We start from the raw sequence: 23,036 nt of genomic DNA, 5'->3' as shown, positions 1-23,036 counted from the left end.
CTTAATATCAACTTGTTTATTGGACATCAGTAAGATCAGTAAGTACCACATTTGCAATCATGCCAATACTCGGAGAAACAGCTGCGATAGACGGTGTTACTGGTGTTCAGCAGCAACACCGGTTATATCACTTGCCCACCGTGACCGCGGCACCGCCCCCAACGTCATTTTGATTTTTTTTAATAGTAATAATAATCATTTAGTTCAGTTAGAGAATAGACACACTGAACGCGTCGCAGAACAGATCAGCAGCAGGAGTCAGATTTCACCTCACTTCACCCATTTCGCCTCACTTTTCTGAATGACAAGACGATGGATGAACATTTAATTGCAAAGCGGATATAAATGCGCATATTTAAGCGAGTTTGTCATTGTACTGTTTTGTTGTTGTGTTTTTCATTAAAAATAATAATGAACCCACCCACCATTCAAGCAATTGCCGCTACTTCAAAAGTGAAAGTATGCACACGGGCATTCATAACGGTGTGTTGTTGTTTTTTTTAATTAATTTTTGGAGGCATTTTTGCCTCAAGCCCCCGTTAATTTCCGACCTTGCTTATGATAATCCAAATGTAGTATTTCCAGTTAATTTGGCTGAAACATCTGCAGCATGAGACGGTCTGGTAAGTGCGTCATACCCATTTCACCAATCTTTGAAGTGTAGTCCTTCGCACACGTCTTTTGCACTTGCTCTGCTGTTCTGACTGAAGCAAAGTCTTTTAATGAAGGTATGAAAAGCAGCCGATTGCAGTATGAAACATAACTGTTGTTCAGTGTAGATGCATTTTGGGAGTTGTGCTTTTTATTCAGATTGAATTATAGATCTGTTCATGAGAATCGATCGGGTCACTCGCACCGGTGCGCCTAAATATTTTTTCACAGTCGCACGCAGTTATTTTTAGTCGCAAATGCGACTGAAATGGTCACACTGTAGAGCCCTGTGATAGGTACGATCTAAACCACCTTAATGCCTCTTCCTGAATACCAATGCAATTTCTAAATTTGTAGTCTATCTAAGAGTATTTTATGATCTATAGTGTCAAACGCAGCACTAAGATCAAGTAACACCAGTACACCAGAAGCTAAAAGTAAGTAATTTGTAGTTGTAATGAGCGCAGTTTCTGTGCTATGATGAGGCCTGAAACCTGACCTTAATTGAGCACAATTGAGCCGACACAACTTTTTCTAGTATTTTAGACATAAATAGAAGATTTGAAATGGGTCTGTAGTTTGCTAATTCATTTGGATCTAATTGTGGTTTCTTAATGAGAGGCTTAATAACTGCTAGCTTGAACGGTCTTGGGACATGACCTAGAGATAAAGACGAGTTAATAATATTGAGAAGAGGCTCTTCTGCAACAGGTAACAATTCTTTCAGTAGTTTATTGGATCTAACAAACAAGTTGTTGGTTTAGACGCAATAATAAGTTTATTTAGCTCTTCCTTTCCTTATAGAGCTTTTCCTGTCCTATATTGCTTGTTCCACAGGTAACCATATTTTTTAACTGAATAAATGTAATTGTTTTCACAATAAACAGATTTATGCTTATTCTAAGCTATTTAAATAAATGCATTTTGATAATAAAATAAAATGAATGCAAACTTAAGTTAATAAATTATGCCATGCCATGATTTAAGCACAAAATCCTTACCTGTTTCATATGACTGACAAATATGCATCACATTAAGTTTATTATTTCATGTTAAAACTGTGTAATCCAAATGGATGAAAATTTTATATGCACTTCAAATGCTTAAATTTAGGCCTAAATATATTTTTTAAATGTGTCTTATGCTACAGATACATTATGCTAAAAGGAGTCTGCAACCCATTTTACTCTAGTAATGTTTTTCAGAAAGGGCAGGGCTTCATTTTTATCCATTAGGATTTCATTGGATGGTGAAAAGTGACATCAGCTGACAAGGAAAGTTATTTAAGAGGCGGAGCAAGTGATTATATGTTAATAAAAGGTTACTTTTAAATTTTTTAATTCGAGTAACATTCAGAAATGTTTTTAAGAAACTATTTTGATGTCATATTCACCTTTTCCTAGCCTACATAACCCTTGAGCCTATTACAAACACCTTTTAATGAAGGTAAATTAAGTTGACAGAAGCATACAGTATGTCTGCTAAACCTCAGAGTGCTTGATTTGTCTTTAAAGGTTTTTGAATGGTATTTTTTACTACCGGAACAAGTTGAGCTTTATTATCCCACAGATTAATTTTTCACCCCACCACTCCAAACCAGACAAATGAATCTCACTCCGAGGGTCATCTGCACTTTACAGTATGAGGTTGCAGATTAGCACAGATGTGTGACTATTAATAGATTCCGTACACAAAAACACAGGTGCGTTTCCCCGTCTTGACACCTGTGTGCTGACCGGATGACTCGCAATAACACTCCATATGTCATCATGCTGCAGGAGCCTGGTGTTGTCGTATTAAGTGTTATACGGAATAGTTTGTCTCTGTTTCTAGACGATGCTCTCTGCCCTTCAGATGGACTGAGCCTCCGTGAGGGCGACCGGGGTGGAATTACACCCTCCGCTGCTGGTTTGCCGTAGTCAAGGACGTTGCAGGAGTGTGGAAATTTCAGCCACGTCACTGTCTCACCGCAGAGAAACACAAATACACAAGTAAACATACTGATGAAGCTCTGCAAAACCATTAAAGGGGACCTATTATGCCTGTTTTCACAAGATGTAATATAAGTCTCTGGTGTCACCAGAATGTGTCTGTAAAGTTTCAGCTCAAAATACCCCACAGATCATTTATTATAGCTTGTCAAATTTGCCCCTATTCGGGTTTGAGCAAAAACATGCCGTTTAAATGCAATTGAGCTGCTGCTCCCGGCCCCCTTTCCAGAAGAGGGCGGAGCTTTAACAGCTCGTGCTTCGGTTGCTCAACAACAACAAAGCTGGAAAATGTCACGCAGACAAAATGAGGATTGTCAGTAACGGTGTTCAGCCTTACATTGTTCAAACCGGAGTCGACACTGATGGAGAGACTCAGGAAGAAGTTACAACTTTTAGAATGAAACTGGACGTTTATGAACGGTTAGTGGATAAATTTATGTAGTTGCTGTGGAGTTGATTCAACTCATCCACTAGTATGTGCCGTCATGTTATTCTTTTGTGCAAATCCAGCGTTGAATTGACCCTCGTTTGTGAAGCAATCCGGCGTAAAATGACGGCATGACAACAACATTTTCCTCTTCTCTAAAGCAGCCCAACATGGCCTCACCCCCTTTGTTGCGTGTTCTCGGGGGCGGGGTTTATGTAAATTTTAGGGTTTGTGATGTCACCAACCCAGGAAGAAGCTCGTTGTAGTCCCTACCAGCCGTATGTTGTAGTCCTTAAACAGAGATTTCTGTAAAAGAAAATATCTCCCTTTGCATTGAACTTTGAGCGTCGTAACTTTGCAGATGTTTTTATGCTCAAACAGCAACATTACACACTAACTAAAGTTAAAAAAGTGAAATCATAATCAACCACCCCTTTAATGCATTTAAACAATCATAAATGTCATCACAAAATAAACTTCAGGCTTCAAGCTTCATGTTGGGGTTAATTTTGTGTACGTTACTCAAATATAAGGGTCAGAGTTGTTCAGTGACTGTTTTTGCAGTGATGTTGTGCAGGTTTTTTAGTCTGGACTCTCTGCATGTCTGTCTGTCTGTAGGCACGTGTGTTGAATGTTTGATAAGCAGGTAAACCTGCAGCGCTCTCAAGCAAGAACCTATCAGTGGTTTTCTGTTCACAGCAATATTTAGTTTATTTATTTTTTATGTATATCCATTCCAGTCCCAGCTAGCTCCCTCTCTCTCTGGCTCAGTTCTGGCTAATGATCAGAGCTGTCTGTGAGCTCCTGCTTTATATGTGGATTATTACTCACACAGCGTCACGGCTTATTAAACAAAAACGCACACAGATGTCTCCTCTCCCTCCTCGTGGAGTGAGCTGTCATCTTGCTGTGTTCCTGTAGCCCAGCGGTAAATGTCTGTGTTGTCACAGAAAACATTTACAGATGAACTCGACTCAGACTAGGAATGTTAAAATGCTTTCTTCAATCCCAGTTTAAAGGATTAGTTCACTTCAGAATTCAAATTTCCTGATAATTTACTCACTCTCATGTCTTTCTTTCTTTCTTCAGTTGAAAAGAAGTTAAGGTTTTTAAGTTTTTTCGCCCTACCGTAATACTTCTGCCTATATACACAAATATGTCTTATGGGGTTTTTTATTGTGTCAGAAAGCCAAAATAAAACTAATTAGTATTCAGTTCTGCATATCTATTATAAGATCACTTACAAATAATCTGTTTTGGTAGTCAAAAACAATTTTGGTCGCTCTCTTCCTTAGACTTCCATTCTGTGTGCATTTTCTGCATTTAAATGATATGTAAACTGATTATGAGTTTTATCTAAACTGATAGCACAGATTAATTTTAAGGTCACTTATGCTTATTGTTGATGTTTTTAAGGACAGACTTGAGGTCAGACTAGATATCAGAGATTGAAGCTCACTGATAAAGTAGAAGTGTGTATGTGTGTGTGTGTGTGTGTGTGTGTGTGTGTGTGTGAATCTAACCACCCACAACAAGAGCATCTCATGCATCATGTCGTATTCAACACTTAATTTCCCAGCTGTCCCATCAGCATATTGAGCACATGACCAACTAATTACGTCTGATCTGAGAGCTGCTCGTCTTTAGACCTCCATTATTCACAATGTACTTCTGCCCACTTTAATCAGTAGGATAGCAGAGAGAAGACAGGAAAAGATGGTATGGGAACAGGATCAGGAAGTGACGTCTTGTCAAGAGAGTTCTTCCAGTTCCAGTCAGATTGTGAAGTAAAACTGTTAAAAAGCGTGGTTAATGCAGATTTATGCGGCAGCAGAATAGGTAACTAATATGCTAATAGACGAGTTATGTTGATGCTCTCATCAGGTTGAGGACGTGTGGATTTTTCTGCGTATGATTAACATGTTGAAGAGCTCTTGGAGTGGCGTGTTTTCTGAGATGAACACAATGCTTACAGGGCAGAGATGGGAGACAATAGACCCGTTTACACAAATTGATGGGTCGTCATTTACATCCATCGTGGTTCGTTGGTCCAAAAACATCGGAAGTGCATCTTTGCTCTCTGTTTATTTGGATACAGATGTTGGAGCAGCTTGAAAATGGCCCTGTTCTGTCAGTAAAAAGCACAGGTTTCCTTTATTAAAGCCTTTTATGTGACTCTTATAGCAGGAAAGAGTTGTCTGCTGATGTGTCTCTGTGATTAAAGTGAGCTGAAATGTCTTAAGTTGTTGCTTTGAGAAAATCTATATGATAAAGTACTGCTAAAAGTTGATAAAATAACTATTTAGCAGATTTTTTCTCTCAGAAAAATGCTAGTAAATTTCATAAATAATTACAAAGAGTTAAATCTGAAATTTTAAATTAGAATGACTGTAATGGTATTCTCCAATTTTGTTTTATTTACAACTTCGAAAAGTTTTTATTTTATCTAATTTTTTTAGTGTGTACGCATTTAGTCTTTCTCTTCACGGGAAAACGCACCAAAAATATTGGAGTTGTCGTCCTCTGCAGGGACGTATGCATGTACACTTTTTTTCTCCCAGTAAAAGTGCTCTCTGGACTGAGAATATCTTTAAATAATAAATATCTCTTTAAAAAAGTTTTTCATTGTGCCCTGCCCAGTCTTACCATGTCAAAAGAAAATATGTCAGCGTTGGGCAGAAAACTGTATTTATTAAGCTTCTTAAATCTTAATTGAATTAACTTAACTTTTTTTTTTTTCCCACTCCCGGCTAACAAAGCCAAGACAATGACTCTGTCAAGTAGAGATGTTATTTAAATTGACAGTTGTGCTATTCATGCCTAAGAAACTAACTAGTCTTGACAGAGTGACATTGACAGATCGTCCCCGGCCTTATCTAATGAAACTCTTTTAGTTTTTTTTTGCCTATGATGAAGTGTTATTCTTTTCTCAGGGCCTTAGATATGGGACACGGCCATCACCATCAAAACACACCAGTGATATTATCGTTAACTAAAACTAAAATCATTAAAAAAGGGGGGGAGGGTTGTGTTTAAGGTTTGGGGGTAGAATATACAGTGTGTACAGTACACTCTTAAAAAAAAATGCTGGGTTAAAAACAACCCAAGTAGGGTTAAAAATGGACAAACCCAGCGACTGGGTTAGTTTTATTTAACTCAACTGTTGTTTAAAAATTACTATATGGCTTGCTTAAAATGTCTGATTTTTAATTTCCAACCTATTTTGGGTTCATTTTAAGTGAGCAATATAGTAATTTTTAAACAATAGTTGAGTTAAATAAAACTACCCAGCAGGTTGGGTCAAACATTTAACCCAAGTGCTGGGTTAAAACAACCCAATTGCTCCCAATTTCCATATTTAACACAACTTGGGTTGTTGTTAACCCAGCATTTTTTTTTTTTTTTTAAAGAGTGTATAAAAATCATTGTCTATGGACAGTCCCCATTAAACATGGAAACCCAACGTGTGTGTGTGTGTGTGTCTGTGTGTGTGTATTTATTTTCCTCCAGCTGTTGTGAATCTCTGACTCACGGCACTCAGACGTGTTGATACAGCCGTCACTAAGCTATTTTTTCAGGGTCGTGGGACTAAAATAATATCATATTTTGCTCTAACTGAAAGATGAAGCTTCTAAGTACAGGTCTGGGATCAGATTTTATACATTAGTGAACATTTAACATTGACCAATACAGGATTTTCGACCAGTGTCGGTGAGAAATGTCTCTGAAAGTAACACTTTTTTACAAGAGTATAAACTGCACTTGTTGTTTATTAGCATCTCAGGTTAATCATTAGACTTTTCGGTGGTATCGAGAATAGTGAAATATCACTGGTGTTGGTAATGAGAATCCTACATGTGTATTTGTGTGTAGATACATATTATCTAAAAAAATATATTATCAATTATTATAATTGAAAACTACTATTATATAAAACATTGATTTTTTTTATTTTATTGTATAACATGATTTGTGATATATTTGGTGATACATTTTACACAGGTTAAGGAAAGAAACGGAAAAAAATCAAGAACAAAGAGGTTCCAAAGCCTTTATATTTTTATTTGATATATTTTTATATGCCCAGTGATCTAAATGGCTAAATATCAGCCTGGCCGGTCGAGTTGAATTACAGTGTCTTGTTTTTGCAGGTTTTGATCGTGGCAAAGAAGAAATCCTGCCTCTGAAAGAAGACTCCTCACACTCCATATCCAAGAGCAAGGTAAACTCACACTCTGACAGGCTCTTGTTTATTCTCCTTGCCCATGATCCTCTGGGGCTGGAATCGGATCGATGTGTGGGTCGCCTGGTCCTCTAGCAATCTCCAGCACTTGTTTATTAATTATACATAGTCAAGAGCATCTCAGAGGTGACAGGACAGCAGGGGGCGTGCATTGATTAGCAGCGCATCAGAAATAACCCTAGAGAAGATGTCGTTAACATCCCACACTCAGTAATATGATCAAATGCATTGTAGCATGGATGCGGTTAGTCAAGACCAGATAAGACCGGTTACTTGACCACACATAAATGCCAAATCTCAGACTTTCTGTCACAGTTGCGTCAGAGCCGGGTTGCGTGAGGTTTTGGATGTCGTAGACGTGCCGCCACATCCAGACAGACCATTAATAGATGCACTCACAATCTCAAATAAATTCCCAGTCACAGATCCCGTCAAACAGGAGAGCCGGATGGCAGTCCAGAAGAGCGTGAGAGTGCTGTGAGGAATTAGTACAGATCTTTCAAACCCTTTCAAAGGGATAATTAACCACATGTTTCACCTAATCGGCTTTGAAAAGGCTTCAGTGTGAAATTAAAAGACAGATCTATACCCGACACCAGGGTCCAAAATTAAGTTTTGAACTGAGTAAATGACTTTAGACTTTTTTCCAGGAAACATTAAACAAGAATGTTTATCTGTAAAACACCACCTGTCACCACTTTATCTGTTATATTATATTATATTATATTATATGTGTAGCAGTTATTTTAGTGTCATTGAGAATTTACATTTTTGTTTATATTTTAAATTATATTTTACATTTTTATAAAGAGCTGCCAATTAATCGTTAAAAGTTTGCGATCTTGATTCAAACACCCATGCGATCTTATTCTTAAATAACAACAGTTTACCTTATGAAAATAACTTGATGCGTCAAATAAAGATTTTACCAATTACATCGTTACGCCAGTAGGTGGCGACAATCGACTGTTAAAAAAATCTATTTGTCATTAAATTGTTAATTCAAGAGATTCGTTCAAAAATGCTGAATCATTCAGTCTTTATGGGTGAGTCATTGAATCGTTCATTCAAACTGTTTTATCACAAAAATAATTATTTTAAATTAATTGAATATTTTTTAATATATTTATTTTGTTTAGTAATATGACATGTTAATTTAGGCCAAGCTAAAGCACAGCTCAATAAATATTAGGATGTACAGCATGCTGCAGAAGTGATTAACGCCTGTGTTTGTTTCACAGTCGGAAACCAAGCTCTATAATGGCTCAGACAAGGACGTATCGGCGTCTGGAAACAAACTTACGAAAAAGGAGTCACTCAAGGTACAGCCATGCTCATTAATGACATACAGAGTTTCACATATAGTGCTTTTTCTTGCATTTAACAGTTATGTTTATGCATTATGATTACTAGTGACCAATACTTATGACTGTTTGTGATGTTTGTTCAGGTACAAAAGAAGAACTACAGGGAAGAGAAGAAACGTGCCACTAAAGAACTGCTCAGCACCATCACTGATCCGTCTGTCATCGTCATGGCCGACTGGCTCAAGGTGTGTCATTAAATTGTGTTTATTCTTATAGGCTGTTTTTATACTGGAGGTAAAAATTAGTGTCTGCCGTAGAGCTGCATGATTAGTCGATAAAAGATCGCAATCTCGATTCAAGCTCCAACGCAATCTTATTCCTAAATGACAACTATTCAGCTATATGTCTATTAAACCTTTTGCTAGTATGATTACAGCAAACATTCAGACCTACGTTTGTGCTGCCGCTGATCCAGAGAGAGCAGTTGTTATGTGTAGATATGAAACAGCTTCGCAAACACTCTTTTCAACCACACAGTATCATTATTTCTGTGTTACAATCATTCAAATTTTACAAGTACTGGGTACAGTATAAGTACTGGGATAAAAGTTTATAGTTTGCTACCATAGACATCAGTGTTTATATCCAATCTAAATAGAGCAAATCACCTTTTGAAAGTAACTTGATGCTTCAAATAACGATTGTATCAATTACATCAATACACCAGTAGGTGGCGACAAGTGACTGTTAAATATGTATTTGTCATTGAATCATTCATTAAAGAGATTCGTCATCATTCATACAAGAGATTCATTCATAAATGCTGATACGTCTAGTAATGAAACAAGTAAATTCTTCATTAGTGAGTCACTGAATCATTCATACAAGAGATTCATTCAAAATCGCTGATACATCCAGTAATGAAACGAGTGAAGTCTTTACGAGTGAGTCATTGAATCATTCATACAAGAAATTCGTTAAAAAACGCTGTTTCATCCAGTAATGAAACAAGTGAAGTCTTTGAGTGAGTCATTGAATCATTCATTCATTCAGTTGATTTGTTCAAAAATGCTGATTCATCCATTAATAAAACAAGTGTGAGTCATTGAATCATTCATTCAACTGATTTGTTCAAAAACACTGATTCATCACTGATTCAAGTCTTTATGAGTGAGTCATTCAATCATTCATTCAAACCGATTTTTTTTTATTTTTTATTCAAATTAATTAAATATTGTTTAAATAAAATACAACAATTAACATTTTGTCAGAACGTCTAGTAAATTGTTATTTTGTTTAGTTGTCTACTCTTTATCCGGATGGGTTGAAAACAGTATGAAAGCAATTCGGCCTAACTTACAGAAATAGCTTTTGATAGTAAATAGTCTTGTTTTAATACATAAATGATCTCAAAATTGCCTCATTCTTTATTGAATCTCACGTGATTCATCCACAGCAGATGGATGCAAGTGCTGTACTATTAAGTTTTGTTTTGGAAGTAAAAACCCAACAGGACAAAAACATGGTTAAAAAGTGAATAGCACTTTTCATTTTGACATCTTTACGTCGCTCCAGGGGTAAACAGCTGATTTTAATAATCACAGTGACACTCACATTGATAAAACCAATGTGGTAATATGCGGAAAAAGACCTGCAGGGTCTTTTTTAAAGGGAAGTTAAATCGATCTTAGATTTGGATCAAGTAATCAAACCACATGAGAAAACATCCTTAAAATGACCTCCAGTCTCATACGAGCTCGTTTTATCTCTCTCAGATCCGTGGCACGTTGAAGAGCTGGACCAAGCTGTGGTGTGTGCTGAAGCCAGGCGTCCTGCTGATCTATAAGACCAATAAGAACGGCCAGTGGGTCGGTACCGTGCTGCTTAACGCCTGTGAGCTCATCGAGAGACCCTCGAAGAAGGATGGGTTCTGCTTCAAGCTCTTCCACCCGCTCGAGCAGTCCATCTGGGCCGTCAAGGTACGTGGGAAAACTCAGATTAACCTGAACCTTTTTGGATTTGCATTGTTTTGCATCATCATTTGAATGTTAAATGTTTAGGGTAGACATGCCTCTAATCTTTGAAGTGCCAAAAGAAGTCTTGAAGGCATAATAAAAGAAAAAATCTATAATGATCTTAATATTAAAATAATATAATATAAAACTTCTATTAAAATATTTAAAAACACACAGCAAAACACAGTCGTTCTGGCGAAATTTTTCGGGGATTTCGGATTTTTTGAAAAACCTACTTTTGCGAACTAGTCCTAGGTTTTTGGCCCGTTTGGAATGAAACCAGTGCAGCGAGATTCTCTGGAGTCTACTTGTCAATTATTATCAAAAAAAATTGAAATTTCGGTTCACGGTCCCTAGGGGCCGCCAAAACGTTCAAAGTGGGTTGAGCCACTTTTACTAAAATGGCTGTAACTTGTGAACGGAATGAGATACTTTCACCAAACTCAGCACACCTATGTAAGAGCTCATTCTGTGGTCACGTGAAACAGGGCGCAGAGACTGGCCACTTGGTGGCGCTATAACAGGAAACGCACATGAAAATGGCTACACCTATTTCACCATTAGTCCGATTGACTTGAAAATTGGCATGCAATGTCTTTGTCCAAGGTGCCATGATCGTCTATGAGGACGTTGACGTATCTCGAAAAACATGTCCGCCATCAGCCAATGAAGTTTGAGCAGCTATCAGACAAGGTTAACGGAGGCTGTTCGAAACAAAACTCGCTGGGCCTGTTTGACTCATGGCCCTAGAGGCCTGTGAGTAATTCTAAAGAAATCGGCCACCTTTGCGTTTTTCATGTGCGTAAAGGATTGTGTATCGTGCGATTCTTCATGCACACCCACGACAGTCGTACTGGTAGAACTCCTCATTCTGAGCAACTTTGCCTCTAGGACCACCGCTGTCCATCGAATCGTTCGTTAAATATTGGAGATTATTTCGAAAACCAACTTTGGTGAACACGTCCTAGGTTTTTGGCTCAACCTCGTTAACTGTTAAAAAGCTTTAAAAACATATATTTCCTAAGGTAAATTTCCTGTATTGGCTGTAAATGGTTTTTTCCATCTATGATTGAGATGGTTACAGGCTTGCTAAATAAAACATAATACAAACTGCTGAACTGCTGAAAGTATTTATACTTTAAATATTTTAAAGTATAAATATAAAAGCAAATTCTATGAGAATGGGCTTTTTAATAATCATAGTATCGCATATATTCTTTTATTAGCATAAAAAGTGTCATTTGGATAGTTGGATGAAGTGTTTATTGTGTTTACGTGTGTCTCAGGGTCCCAAAGGAGAAGCCGTGGGGTCCATCACACAGCCGTTACCCAGCAGCCACCTGATCTTCAGAGCGGCTTCAGAATCTGACGGTGAGACACACACACACAACAGACTGCCAAAATAGAGCACTGTATTTTACTGCGGCATCAATCTTTATAATACTTTACGTGATGTGTGCAGGCCGGTGTTGGATGGATGCTCTTGAGCTGGCTCTGAAATGCTCGAGTTTGCTGAAGAGAACGATGATCAGAGAGGGCAAAGAGGAGACGCCGCAGACCGCAGAGCAGTCGCACATCAACTTCTACAGTCTGCTGCGGGCGCACAACATGCAGGGCTTTCAGTAAGAACACATTAACATACTGAGCTGTCATGTGACGGGCTCTTTAGATTAATATTTTAATCAGCATTGATAAAAATTGACACTTTATGGACTTGCATATTCATTTTTAATGTTGGATGTTCAGCGGCAGAGCGCCGTGATGTTTCTATTTTAATATACTTTAAAATATAATTTATTCCTGTGATCAAAGCTGAATTTTCAGCATCATTACTCCAGTCTTCAGTGTCACATGATCCATCAGAAATCATTCTAATATGCTGATTTATTATCAATGTTGGAAACAGTTGTGCTTCTTGATATTTTTTTATAACCTGTGATACTTTTTTAGTTAAGAAGTTAAGAACGGCATTTATTCAAAATAGAAATCTTTTCCAGCAATATAAGTCTTTACTTTCACTTTTTATCAATTTTAACACATCTTTGCTGAATAAAAGCATTAATTTCTTTAAAAAAAAAAAAAAAGAAAGAAAAAAATTGCTGACCCCAAACTTTTGAACGGTAGTGTATAGTGTTACAAAAGAGCTCTTTAGATCCGCCTATTCCTACAATTACATCGTTTGCAGTTCTTTGTGGGAGTAGGCGGAGATAAAGAGCTCTTTTGGTGCATTAGCATCATGGGTAATGTAGTTTTTCACCACAAATTCAGCTGTTAAACATGATTATTTTAAAAATAAGTTGAGGTAATGCAGTCTGACAGCTTTAACAAAAGCATATACAATCGATTAACAGCTCCTTAGCTAACTGTAGGCCTGTTTTTAAAGGTTTATAACATATCGTCAAAAATAATTTTCACTATGGAGAAAATGAATGGAGTTTTCACTTCCAGAACAGAGCTGTTGCTCTCTATCCGCTTACATTGACCAAAACTGATGTAGTCGGAGCGCATTTGTGTACTAACTTTGCGTGATCCGTCAGGTTTAACGACAGTGACCAGTTCAAGGATCCGGACCTGTACTCGGATAAGTCGGACCGTGAGAATGAGCAGGAGCAGGAGGAGTGGGAAAATGAGGTGATGGAGAAAAGCGAAGAGAGCGACAGCGACACGTCGGAGCGACAGGAAGACTCGTACGTCGACCTGGATCCCAACGAGACGCTGCGGGAAACGCCGTACATTGAGCAGAGCCACGAGGAGCTCGGAGAGGTAAAGGTTAAATCAATGCCTCATTTATGTATGTAAATGATGACATTATCATAATGAATTATTAAAGTCGTTTGGCTCAAGTGGAGTGTTATTGATGCACAGATGCTAACACAATATTCAGACGTCTATTTTTACAGCAGACAGCTGGGGAGATGAACAGTAAGTCTGTGGTGGAAATGACACAATCTGTTCATTCAATCTGTGTGTGTGTGTTTATTAGGCTGGCGAAGAGTCTCAGACAGAGACAGTATCAGAAGAGAATAAATCTCTGATCTGGACTCTACTGAAGCAGGTCCGGCCCGGCATGGACCTGTCCAAAGTCGTGCTTCCCACCTTCATCTTGGAGCCACGATCCTTCCTGGACAAACTGTCCGATTACTACTACCACGCTGACTTCCTGTCGGAGTAAGATAACACACAAACACAGTGACGTTCAGAGTATTCACAAATAAAAAGAAATCCTGATAAAAAGAATTGAAATAAAGCTGAATGAAAATATGTAAATGTTGAAAAACTAAAATGAAAATTAGAAATGTTGCCTTGGCAACTAACTGAAATAAATACATTTAAGTTGAAGTACTAGCAAATAAAATGTGAAAATACACATAAGGCCATCAAATCAGATTTTAGTTTGTTTTATTAAAGTAATTGTCTGTTGTTTACGTCATCAGAGCGGCGGTGGAGGAGAACGCTTATAACCGAATGAAGAAGGTGGTCAAATGGTACATTTCTGGATTCTACAAGAAGCCAAAGGTGAAGACAGATTCACTAACAGCCATCAGACATCTCAAATCTGTCATTTTACTTAATATTTTCATCATTTTCGTCATTGACAGGGTTTAAAGAAACCGTATAACCCCATTATCGGAGAAACATTTCGCTGTTTATGGATCCACGCCAGGACGAACAGCAAAACCTTCTACATCGCAGAACAGGTAAAGCAGCAACGTCCATTTTGATTCCAGTTAATTAGTATTGAGCTCCACACCAAGATAATGCATCTGTTGTCCTCCAGGTATCCCATCATCCTCCAGTTTCAGCCTTTTATGTCAGTAACAGGAAGGATGGCTTTTGTCTCAGCGGCAGCATCCTGGCCAAGTCCAAGTTTTATGGTGAGACAGAAGACACGCTCTATTAAATCACATGATTTTGTATAACACACAAGTCTGACTGTTTGTTGGTGTGTTTCTCAGGAAACTCTCTGTCGGCCATCTTAGACGGTGAAGCCAGGCTGTCTTTTCTGAACAGAGGGGAGGACTATGTGATGAACATGCCCTACGCTCACTGCAAAGGTCTGTCTGCGCACTTGCACATACGCTAACACCCGTCAGCACAGTGACACCCCTGACTCTGCATATACTAATACAGCCGTCATACTGCACGACTAACCCTATCCCCGTTGTCTTCTGTAGGGACACATCTAGGTATGTTTACATGTGTAGTGACTCGTTTCGACTGGTTTAGATACGTGTGCAGTATCCAGTCTAGATTTTGCATTTAGTTAGAATATGACGGTTTGGTCACACTTTCTACAGTATACCTCTTAATAATAACAAGAAAAACATTACTTCATTATGTAACGCTTAACAGATCATTAGCTAATGTACATTCAAATATTTTTTTATTTATTTATATATATTATATATTTACTTAAGTGTGTGTGTTTGTATTTTATTATTTATAACATAAATGTGTGTGTGTGTGTGTGTGTGTATATGTGTGTGTGTGTGTGTGTTCATAAATAATAATATATTTATGCTTAATGTATAATTATATTGAGTGTTTTTATGATTTATATTTATAGTTTACTTATTAAATTTGTCATTTAAATATATTTATAGTGAATATAGTATATATATTAAAAATATTAATATATATATATATTTGTATGTATATCATATATTTATAAATATTTATTTTAAATAATTTTAATGTATTTTTTATAAATACGATTCATAATTGTAATATAAATATGTGTTCAAATTTTATATATATATATATATATATATATTTATAAAAATGTATGCTTAATGTATAATTATACTGATATGTTTTTATGATTTATATTTATAGTTTACTTATTAAATTATATTTGTAATTTAAATATATTGTGTTAATTTTATTAACACTATTTTATTTTTATTTTTATTATATAATTTTATATAATTTGTATGTATTTTTTATAAATGATTCATAATTGTAATTATAAATATATATATATTTTTTATATGTATACACTATTTATAAGTGTTAGAAATAATTAATTCATAATTATTATAAATATATATATATATTTATATATATATATTAAAATTATATATATAAATTCATATATGCATGGGATATGTAAATATTTAATTTTGTTAATATATATTTAGAAATATGATTCATAATTATTAATAAATATATATTAAAAACTATATATAAATATGAAAAAGTATATTAAATACATATATATATATATATATATATATATATATATGCATTTAATAATATACTTTTTTCATATTTGATCGGTTAAGCTTTCTACAATATTTGTTAAAGTTGAATTGTTATTATAAAGTGTTACCAAAGACCCATCTCCTGCAGACTAATGTCTGGCTTAGCAAGCGTCATGTATTTACGGCTGTTTGTCCAGTAACGTGATTTGTGCGTTGTTGTTTTTTATATATATAAGATTATTCTAAAAGAACATGTGCAAATAAAATAAATCTCAATGTCGGTGCACACACACACACAGGTATATTCACTAACACTCAGATACGCTGTTCACTCATGCAGATTAACACACATTCTGTGTCTGTGTTTCTCTCAGGGATCCTGTACGGTACTATGACTCTGGAGCTGGGCGGACAGGTGTCCATCACCTGTGAGAAGACAGGCTACAGCGCTCAGCTGGAGTTCAAACTCAGGGTGTGTGTGTGTGTGTTTATGTGTGTGTGTGCTCATGTCAGTGTGTTTTACTGTTTAAGCTTTTGTGACATTTAGAAGAACAGTGGGGCGCAGACAGAAAGGCCACAGACATCACATCCATAACACATCAAACCAAATGGCACACTGATAACGGCACAACGTCCACAAATGAATGATGCTCTGTATGACTTGTTTCAATCGGATGACTGATATTTCCCATCGTCACAGCCGTTCCTTGGCAGCAGTGATAGTGTCAATCAGATCAGCGGGAAGATCAAACTTGGGAAGGAGGTGCTGGCGACACTCGAGGGGCACTGGGTGAGTTGGGTGTGTGTGTGTGTGTGTGTGTGTGTGTGTGTGTGTGTGTGTGTGCTAATATAGTCTAGACGATTTTTAATGTCAAAGTGGGCAGTTCTTGGCCCGAGTAGAGAAAAGTTTGGCTATGACTCTGTCTGATACGTCTAAAGCATGTCGTTTAGCACACAACTAATGATTTTAGCTAATCGAAATTGACCTGAAACTAAGGCTTGTTAGAACTCTTTGAGAAGTCAGAAGTCATTTTGTGTATTTTTACAGGACAGTGAAGTCTTCATCAACGATAAGAAGACGGGTGAGATGGAGACGTTTTGGAACCCAACGCCAGAGCTGAGGCAGGACCGACTGATCCGATGCACCGTTCCTCCTGAAGAACAGGGCGAGTTTGAGTCCGAGAGGTAACGCTGCTCGTCACATGATCACTGAATTCATTCCTAAAAATAGTAAATACAGTATAATGTCACAGAATTTGGAAGAATAAATCAAAAGTAGAGCTGCTCTGAGAGTCACTTCATGATCACTTGCGCACAGAAACTCAAAGATTTTCACTACAACCTGCCAAAATAAAAGTTCAGTTTAACTTGAAGAAATTGTGATATCATTATTAGACAGTAGAATGTATTTTTTAATACTACTATTAATAATAATAATAATAATAAAATTATTAAAACGTTATTTTTTTAAGGAATATCACAGCTTTTTTAAAAATGTAATAATAAATAAAAAATATTCAGAAATTAAATTTGCATTTAAATAAATAAATGTAAGATTTATAATACATAATAAATGTAATAATAAATAGATATTAAATTCACGTTTAAATAATAAGTGTAGTAAATAAAAACTTAGTAGAAAATAAATATATATTTTTTTTAAAAATTTAAATTTAAAAAATAATAAATATAATAAAAATGATTAGAAATGTAATGTGCTTTCAAATAAATAGTAATATGTAATGAATCAATAAATAGATGTAAGATTTAAATACATAATAAATGTAATAATAAATAGTTAGATATTAAATTCACTTTTAAATAATAAATGTAATAAATAAAAAATAAGTAGAAAATAAATATAAATTTAAAAAAAAAAATGTAAAAAATAATAAATGTAATAATAAAAATTAGAAATTTTGTACAAGTTTCGTGATTTCTAAAAAATGAAAACTGAAAAACGAAATTTGGGGAAAAATAAAACAGATTTCATAGGGCACTACGTGATCGCTAACGCTCAGTGACACAAGAAAGAACCCTAAGCTCTCAAATAGTGTCACGCTTATGAAAACGAACACATTCACAGAAGTGTTTCTCTGTCATCTTAAGGCTGTGGCAGCATGTGACACGGGCCATAAATAACAAGGACCAGATGGAGGCGACCAATGAGAAGTTCATTCTGGAGGAGGTTCAGAGGAAGGCGGCACGCGAGCGCAAGGCCAAGTGTGAGGAGTGGACGCCCGCTCTGTTCGAGCAAGACCCCGCCACCGGAGAGTGGCATTACCGCTACGCCGAGTAAGCACAGATTCATTCAAGTGATGTTTTATGCCTTCATTTGATTATTACTGTTTGATAATAAATTTGTAGTAAATCATAAATCCAGAAAAATTAGAGCACAACAGGCCCTAATATTATTATAATTTTAATAAATTATTAAATTGTTAAAGTTTGATGAATTCAATTGATTAGACATGATTTTTGATTATTAAATTACATTTATTTATTTATTTAATTTAACTAAACCATTAAAACTAAATGGATTACAGAAAAATTCAAATGGAAAACATGGAATTTGGGAAAAATAAAACTGATTTCATAGAGCCCCAAAAAATGTAATAACTTTTTTTGATAGCTACAATTTTATTGAACCATTAAAACAGATCTGAGAGCAGTCCAGCCAGCACTCACTGTTCGTTTTATAACACATGCTGCCCCCTCCTGGACAGGAAGTGCATTGTAGCATGTCCTGTTTACTGTGAGGATGGTGTTTGTCTCTGTGTCCTAGCACTCGTCCATGGGATCCGCTCAACGATCTGATTCAGTTCGAGAAAGACGGCTGTATTCAGACCAAAGTGCGCCACAGGACGCCTATGGTACGTTCAGCCAGTGTAGTTAGTCTCAGTACCCAGCAGGGCTCCCGGAGGGACAATTACCTGAGCCAGGTACGTCCTTCTGTCCCCACCTTTCCCTCATTCTACCCACAATCCCTCTCTCCGCTTCCATCTCATCATCGCCCGTCGTCGCTCTGTCCATTCTTCAACCAGCCAATCACCGTTCTGTAATGCAACCAATCATCTGCTGCCTGACCTGGTCACATGACCTCTCTGCTTCATTTTCAGCTTTTGTTTTTTCTTTGTGCTCTTTGGCGTTTGCAACTGACTCGCATGCGTGCCTGTGTGATTTCCGTTTGTTTTTTGGTTGCATCAGGAATGCATCTTTGAATCTAGGGTCCAAAATTAACACTTGTTTTATGAATCTTGGGATATCATATTAAAAAAGCATTAAAAAAGATGTGAATAAATGTGCACATTAAATCACATTGGATGGAAACGATATTTTTTTGTGATATCCTGAATTTTTAAATAAATAATAAATGTAATAGTTAAAAATTAAATTCATGTTTAAATAAATAATTAAAAATTAAATTCATCTTTAAATAAAAATAATAAATGTTGTATTAAATAAAAAACTAAGTAGAAATGAAATATACATTTAAATAATAAATGTAAGATTTGAAAAAATAAGTGTAATAATAAAAATGATTTAAAATAAATTTGTTTTCAAATAGTAATATTTAATAAATAAAATAATAATTAGAAATTAAATTTTAATTTAATTTCTAATTATTTTTTAATTATTACATTAAATTTGAATTTAAATAAATGTAAGGTTTTAAATACATGAATGTAATAATAAATAGTTAGAAACTAAATTCACGTTTAAATAATACACATTGTAATAAATAAAAAATAAGTAGAAATTTAATTAAAAAAATTAATAACTAAAATTTAAAAAAATTAATGATAAATGTAATAATAAAAATGATCATAAGTTAAATGTGCTTTCAAATACATAGCAAATGTAATAAATAAAATAATAATTAGAAATTTAAATTTGGAGTTAAACAAATACATATAATAATAAAATAAAATAAAATTAGAAATTAAATTTGCATTTAAATAAATATATGTAGTAATAAATATATAATAATAATAAGTAAAAAGTAATTAGAAATTTTAATTGCATTTAAACAAGTAATAAATATAATAGAAATTAAATTTGCATTTAAATAAATAAATGTAAGATTTAAATAAATAATGTTATATAAGAAATTAATACATAAATAAATAAGTTATAAGTAAAAAGTAATTAGAAATTTAAATTGTATTTAAACAAGTAATAAATGTAATAATAATAAATAAAATTATAAATTAAATTTGCAACTTGGAAACTATGAAAACATAGCTATTGGCACAAATATTCATAAGGAAAAACTGCTCAATAATCCCATTGTTGTAGGAACAGAAGTATATATTTTAATGCAAAATACAGCTTCATGACCAGTATGAAATATTTATGGCTGGTAAAAAAAAAAAAAAAAAAAAAAAAAAAAGTTAATTTTGGACCCTGTTTGCAGCCTTTCAGAAATATCTGAGAATTGCATATATAACCATAATATAACCTGCCATAACCATAATATAAAGACTGAAAGATGTGAATGTTCGGCTCTCGTCTGCGTGTTTCTTTAGGTGACGGGACCAAAACGGAAACATAAGAGCGACAAACCTAAAAGTCCAGAAAGTGGCTGCTCGTCTCCGGAGCCGGATCGACAGGACTCGTCAGGCAGCGAGAGTACGTCTCAAACACACACACACACACACACACACACACACGTGCTCAAACATGCCACGTGCCAAAAACCTGATCATGATCTTTCCTTCAGGGCACAAAAGCAAACACAGCAGCCGCCTCAGGAAGAAAGGAACAGATCTGAGTGAAATCCAAAGTGCCATTGAGTCGATCCGACAAACACAGGAAGACATTAACAGGTGAAACTGCGTCTCAAATAAATGAATAAATACTTCAGAATGAAAAACAAGAATATTAACTTTTGTTAATATTGCATCAGGAGCGTCAACGCCCTGAGGAGTCGAGTGGCGAGTCAATCGACGACGGAAAGTTGGTTCCTCACTCACAGAGATTTCGCCATCATCCTCTTCCTCATCTTCGTCCAGGTCCTTCTCAACTTCATCTTCAAGTAACGACACAAACCCTCACTAGTCCAGGTCTCCTCAAACGGGCGACCCTATCATCTCACGACACATTCGGTTAGTTCGTTTTTTTTGCGTCGTGCAAAAGGACGGCTAATATCAGCCGCGGTTGAAGTGCATAGAAATGACTGTTTACTTTTATTCTTCAAAAAGAGGAAATTCTCATCAGCCTCTAATTGTTTTAATTTATTTTAACAATGTTTTTTTTACCGTTCATGAGCGCCCCCTGCTGTAGTGGAGGACGTCAGTCAATATACAAACTAAATGGGTGAATATCTTGAAATCTAGGTCGTATTTTGCCCTAAAATTGAAAAACGCAATGAAAAGCATTTTGCATTATGATATTTTCATGACAAATAAGCACATTTCACCCCAAAATGTCATGACAAGTGCAAAAAAAAAAAAAAAAACTAATTTTCCTTACTATAATCCCAAAAAAAATAAGTATTTGTACGTGATGGTATTTATTGTACTGCCTTTAATTTGTACTGATTTAAATGCGAATGGATGCATTATAGCAATGAGAATTTGGAAATGTTATGAAAGTGAATATGTCTTAATGCGTTTTAGTACTAAAATCCACATTTCTTTTGGTTTTTGAGGGACTGAAATGTGACCTGGACACCCCAATATAAAACTTTAAGGTTCAATATTGCTGATGTTACTGGTATTTTATGAACATTTTATTAAATGAATGAAGGATGTTGTGAGTCGAGGTCAAATTTTGTATTATTTAAAGCTGTTCCGGGAACAATTTCATTATAAATCTTAATTTTAACTGCACAGTATGTGGATCCTGCATTTCATACGTTCGTGAGTCGTGTTTGAAGGTAATAATAATAATGTTTAATTTATTTGAACGATACTGGAGCGTGTACAGTATCCCGAGCGTCACATTTAATATTACTCCGAGGAAACAGTAGATCTAGGCGTAGTAAACCTGTAGCAGGAAATACTGTTGCGTACTTTTGTAGTTGCTTGACTCTCGTCTGCCACTGTTACATCAGACTAGATGTACGATTATCAAGCCAAATAGTCTGAGAGTAGATTAGAGTGTTAACGTCTCATCTGTACATAGTAAAAAAACCCATTTCCTTTTGTACTTCTAGAGAAACGTGTGCTAGCCAGACGCCGTCGCCCATAGCCCCGTCACGTGTCTTTGTTCTGCGGGCGTTCGTTCGGTCACCTGATCACTTGCACCGCGTCCAATCAGATTGAATGTGCTCATGTCAACAACAACTACTAAAAAAAAAACCACGTGCCTTTACGAGCGGGTCCTGCAGCCGGAGTCTGAGGGATTGAGCCCGACTGTTTAATTCCTACCATCGTTTGTCTTTATTTCTCACTTCGAGTGAATGTGCCATACTCGATCTCGGAGACGTTTCCGGCTCGGCGTCTCACTGTGAGTTTTAGATTTCGTCCCGAAGCTCAAAAGCTGCCATAGATCTGCCATCGTCTGCCACCAAACCAGGGATCAAGCTGTATGTCACATGCATTCTGTTCAGTGTTCGTCTCCACGTTGCACACTTCATGCTTCTAGTTGAGCTCATTGTTCGTTTTGTTCAGGTTTTTTTTTTTTTTGCCCCAGGCTCTTTTTAAAGGTTTTTACTCCTGCTGATCCATGTTTTTTTTTTTTTTCTTGATAATTTCCTGCAGCTGTCTCTATGTACAGAACATGCTTTATTTGTATTACAGAAATAACTTCCTGTAAGTTTATTGTCACCTGTGACATATCACCAAATAAAAGAAAAAGACTGTACTATTGTGTTGCTTCTCCTTTCTTTGCACATGTCAGTATTGATTTATGTTATTAAATTGCTTTTGTGTAAAGGTTATTATAGTTATGAATAATTAATTTTATTTTTTAGGTTGATTTATTCATTCATTTCATTTTCCTTTAGTTTATTTCAATTTTGGTGTATTTCTTTTTATTTTATTTGAAGGCTTCCAGAGTTAAATGTGTTAAATATCTCAGCACAGTCTAGTGTAATTGCTTTATTGTAGTTAGTTTTAGTCATGAAAACATTTTTTTATTATTTGTATTTCATTTAACTTAAACACTTTCATTTAGCTTGCATTAATGATGCCGTTTGTGTAAATGATATATTAGCTATATCTGTGAATGACAGATGTGTTTACTGTATCTG

At 35.6% G+C, this 23,036-nt stretch overlaps 1 protein-coding gene across 10 annotated transcripts in view; it reads left to right on the top strand.

Annotated features, from left to right (window-relative positions):
• The window catches only part of osbpl8 (oxysterol binding protein-like 8), a 70,771-nt gene extending 48,123 nt beyond the window's left edge, over positions 1 to 22,648 (top strand). For 6 of the 10 annotated variants that reach the window (XM_051890995.1, XM_051890993.1, XM_051890997.1 and 3 more), the window contains 20 exons: positions 7,221 to 7,291; positions 8,554 to 8,634; positions 8,763 to 8,864; positions 10,395 to 10,598; positions 11,921 to 12,005; positions 12,097 to 12,256; positions 13,172 to 13,397; positions 13,618 to 13,802; positions 14,069 to 14,150; positions 14,234 to 14,332; positions 14,413 to 14,509; positions 14,591 to 14,689; positions 16,213 to 16,310; positions 16,539 to 16,628; positions 16,887 to 17,023; positions 17,948 to 18,133; positions 18,624 to 18,780; positions 20,368 to 20,470; positions 20,562 to 20,667; positions 20,748 to 22,648. In XM_051890995.1, the coding sequence (XP_051746955.1) occupies positions 7,221 to 7,291; positions 8,554 to 8,634; positions 8,763 to 8,864; positions 10,395 to 10,598; positions 11,921 to 12,005; positions 12,097 to 12,256; positions 13,172 to 13,397; positions 13,618 to 13,802; positions 14,069 to 14,150; positions 14,234 to 14,332; positions 14,413 to 14,509; positions 14,591 to 14,689; positions 16,213 to 16,310; positions 16,539 to 16,628; positions 16,887 to 17,023; positions 17,948 to 18,133; positions 18,624 to 18,780; positions 20,368 to 20,470; positions 20,562 to 20,667; positions 20,748 to 20,880 (2,501 nt within the window). In that variant the 3' untranslated portion in view covers positions 20,881 to 22,648. Of the gene's footprint in view, positions 1 to 7,220; positions 7,292 to 8,553; positions 8,635 to 8,762; positions 8,865 to 10,394; positions 10,599 to 11,920; positions 12,006 to 12,096; positions 12,257 to 13,171; positions 13,398 to 13,617; positions 13,803 to 14,068; positions 14,151 to 14,233; positions 14,333 to 14,412; positions 14,510 to 14,590; positions 14,690 to 16,212; positions 16,311 to 16,538; positions 16,629 to 16,886; positions 17,024 to 17,947; positions 18,134 to 18,564; positions 18,781 to 20,367; positions 20,471 to 20,561; positions 20,668 to 20,747 lie in introns of those variants that run through there. The other 4 variants (XM_051890992.1, XM_051890998.1, XR_007929773.1 and 1 more) reach the window with 3 other exon arrangements.
• The last annotated feature ends 388 nt before the right edge of the window (positions 22,649 to 23,036 follow it).

Source organism: Ctenopharyngodon idella, chromosome 4 (assembly GCF_019924925.1).
Source record: "Ctenopharyngodon idella isolate HZGC_01 chromosome 4, HZGC01, whole genome shotgun sequence".
Lineage (NCBI taxonomy): Eukaryota > Metazoa > Chordata > Actinopteri > Cypriniformes > Xenocyprididae > Ctenopharyngodon > Ctenopharyngodon idella.
The sequence above is the reverse complement of the archived record's forward strand: the minus strand, read 5'-3'. Positions and strand labels throughout refer to the sequence as shown.